Source organism: Elephantulus edwardii, unplaced genomic scaffold (assembly GCF_000299155.1).
Source record: "Elephantulus edwardii isolate Elephantulus edwardi_28Jun2011 unplaced genomic scaffold, EleEdw1.0 scaffold00483, whole genome shotgun sequence".
NCBI lineage: Eukaryota > Metazoa > Chordata > Mammalia > Macroscelidea > Macroscelididae > Elephantulus > Elephantulus edwardii.
The window spans coordinates 259531-263115 of NW_006400233.1; the positions used below are offsets into that span (position 1 = coordinate 259531).

Below are 3585 nucleotides of genomic sequence, written 5' to 3' on the forward strand. Positions count from 1 at the left end.
CTAATCTCATGCCCTTCCCAAACCTAAACACATTGCTCTGGAGCGATTTCCACTTGTGGCAACCCTCCATGGAGTTTCTGAGGCTGTAAAACTTCACAGGCGTTTTCTGCAGAAACCACTGTGCTACCAGGGCTCCTTAGCTTCTAATGCCAGTGTGTTAGAAGAGCCTGCCAGGGTGCATCCCTCAATCAACACTGAGTTTAGACACACTGAGGTTCAAAGTCTGCAGTAGCCAAGGGCGAAGGGAGGAGGTGATGCTTTGACCAGTGCCTCACTACCTCTACAGGCCCCTGCACGGAGAACCACTGAGTGCACACAGCCTACTGCCTGCACAACGCCTCTCTACCTCCAGCCACCTCTCCGGTCCTGAGTTGCCTCCGCATCTTCTCTGCTTTGCATGTGCCACTGTGGCCCAGGCACCAAATGAAACTAGCTGTGATGATCAAGAAGATTGTGTCCCGGAGACTCTTAAGTGTCCCGGCCAAGAACTGCTACCACATGGTCATACTTGGTTCATCCAAGGTGGGTAAGACTGCCATTGCATTGCATTTCCTCACGGGCCACTTGGAGGACGCTTAACACGCTTACGATGGAGAACTTCCACCACAAATTCTATTCCATCCGTGGTGAGGTCTACCAGTTTGACATTCTCGGTATGTCTAGCAACCACTCTTTCCCCGCCATGCAGCACCTCTCCATCCTCATAGGAGAGCGAGTGGGCATTAGGAGGTGTGGGCAAGATGGAGCACACCTGTGATGTACTGTACAAGAAGGCAGTGAGCATTAGAAACTGCTGCAAGCCAGTCACAGCAGAGGTGACATACTTTGTGCTCTGGATCATAGCCTTCGGCAGTAGGTGAGGGTAAAAGTTCGCCCTGGGAGGTGACTGAGACTCCTCTGTTTCCTGGGTGCTCCAGAATTGACTTTGTTAAGAGGTGTATGGCAGGCTGTACTGCTCTGGAAGAAATCTAACCAGTTTGTCCTGCTTCACCTTCTCCTCCCTCCTTTCTGTGCCCCACAGGAGATGTTTTCATCCTGGTGTTCAGCCTAGACAACTGTGATTCCTTCGAGGAGGTGCAAAGGCTCAAGCAGCAATCTTTGACACGAAGTCTTGTCTTAGGTATAAAACCAAAGACGATATAGACATGGTGGTCCTGGTCATTTGTCATAAGAAGGGTGACCAGGCCTTCTACCACGAAGTTGAACAAGAGACGGAGCAGCTGGTAGGCAACAAACCCAAACGCCGTGTCTACTTCATGATCTCAGCCAAGAACAGTAGCAGTGTGGGCCAGATGTTCCAGAGCCTCTTGGCCATGGCCAAGCTGCCAAGTGAGATGAGCCCACGCTTGCACCACAAGGGATCGGTGCAGTACGGTGACACACTGGACAAGATGATGCTGTGCACGCAGCAAGAAGCTGCTGAGAGCCAGGGGCAGTCATGGTTACCCAGGTGATGCCTTTGGCATTGTGACTCTTTGCATGCAGGTCAGTGTACACAGTGACCTCATGTATATCTGCGAGGTTAGCAAAGGAGGCCAGACCAAGGACAGTGAGCGCTGTGTCATCAGCTAGGAGCCTCTGTTGCATAGGCAATGGAACATAAGAACTTGTTTAGAAGTGAATCTGTCGACCCAGTGATATGGCTGCAGGCAACTTTCATCTAGGAGATCCTCTACTCTGAAAGAGTACTGGCATGATCAGGCCTCTCCCATCCCCCCATCTGCCACTGCACCCCCTTAAAGAGTGGGACCAGTGCTTGTCTTACCACCAAGACTTGAGACTGCTCTGACAGTTCAAGGGTCAAGACAAAAGAGATATTATCATTTCTGAGTTGGGGCTATCACTGCAGCTGGTGAAAGCTTTTGCCCTTCAGAAGCCAAGCAGGCTAACTCATAACCAAATAACATACAAGTGTTAAATTTCAGAAAGGAGGAGGACTGAAGCTGAAAACTTTAATAGTAGTTTACCAGTAGCACTTTAATTGTAGATCACTGTGAACTGAACAAAATAACCCAGAATTTTGTTTATAATGTGTTTAAGACAACATTTATTGTTAGTTTTTAAATATAAAATAAAAAGCTTTCTTTGCTTCTAGAAATGGCTGCAGGAAGGTAGGAGGAAAGAAATACTGGGTTTCCACTAATATGGATTAGAACACACCTTTTCAGAATAAAAAAAGTCCGCACAGCTGTTCTGAAACAGTATGATGAGTCACAGAAGAAACAGTCTAAAATTTTCAGATGCCTAGACCTAGAGAAACAAGATGGACAAAGCATTTCTATTTGGGGAATTATTCTCTGGAAACAATTCCTGGAAAGCCAAGAGATCTCCACAAGGGAGAAAACTGTTTAAAAGAGATATATAACTAGGTATTTCTGTCATCACAGGAGACTAGAGCGAGGGCTACATGGTGGAGGGGACCTGGGGGAGGGTTTGTAAAACAATGAAAGAATCTTTTCTTTTACTTTTCCATAATTTTTGGACTCATGTACTTATAACTTGTTAGTCAAATTTGTGTCTTCTAGGTTGCAACACCCCCATGATACATCTTCAAGGATATGAACATGTACGGCCAAGCACAATCAATAAGAGTGCATCTAAATTCCAAAATCAATCTCCATAATAGTCTATGTGTTTCCTACTGTCAAAGGGGCCCTTTAGAGTAGTGAGAGAAGATCTTCACCCTGAAATCCACAGCATCCCTTTTCAGCAGGAAGTAGCTAAGAGAATACGCCATCCCCTTTTCCTTATGACTCAGGGTGAAGTCTCTCTCAGGGAGGAGTGATAGGGAATGGCAAAGGACACACTGACAAAGAAGATTAATCAGAACTGGCTTTGACAAGCACTGTGGCATTTGGACAAGAACAAACTGGGAGGAGGGTAGAGAGAATAGTGCAACAATGAATGAATGGAAACCCAAAATCTCTGTAAATGTTTATGAAAATTAATAAAATATAATTATAGAAAAAAAAGAGACCTCCACAGACTCAACCTTTGCAGTCCACTTATTTAACTGCTTGGTGCTTGCTGCAGTCAAGCCACATAAGGTCTCATTAATGTTCTGAGGTTTATTTATTCTGGGTCTTCAGTGTAGAACTTATGGGTTCCCTGGAAATGTTCTGTAGTGTCTTATCCTCATTCAATGTGGTCCAGGGACAGTTTAAAACAAAACCACAAAGCCCTCCTCCCCACTGCCTAAGGAGACTCCTGCTGTCCAGGATGTCCACATATCCACCACACATATGCCTTGCTTTTTCAGTCTTGATGGCTAAAGACACACACTTGGGACTTTGGTCCAGCTCTCTCAGCCACTTACACCTCTGCACACTATGGACAGATGACACCCGACAAGACTCAGCTTCTTTATTTGTAGTCAAGGCAAGCTGTCTTCCTGGAAGCTGCTGTAATAGAGAAGAGCCCTACATCTGCCTAGTAGCCCAAGTGGTAGCTTCAGGAAGATTATGCTCCTAAGGGATGTTACCCTGCTTTAGGAGGCTGAACCTTCTCAAAGCATCAAAATGGTCTGCCTGTGTTGTTAGGCTGTCCCGACAGGGATGAAATTCTATAACGACACGTCTTTGACTG

At 46.1% G+C, this 3585-nt stretch overlaps 1 protein-coding gene across 1 annotated transcript; it reads left to right on the forward strand.

The window, feature by feature from the left end:
- The first annotated feature begins 423 nt into the window (after nucleotides 1-423).
- Nucleotides 424-1572, forward strand: RASD1 (RAS, dexamethasone-induced 1). Its single transcript, XM_006903711.1, is given in 5 exon segments — nucleotides 424-576; nucleotides 578-702; nucleotides 1017-1093; nucleotides 1096-1400; nucleotides 1402-1572. Coding segments are annotated over 5 exon segments (831 nt in total).
- Nucleotides 1573-3585: the final 2013 nt, after the last annotated feature.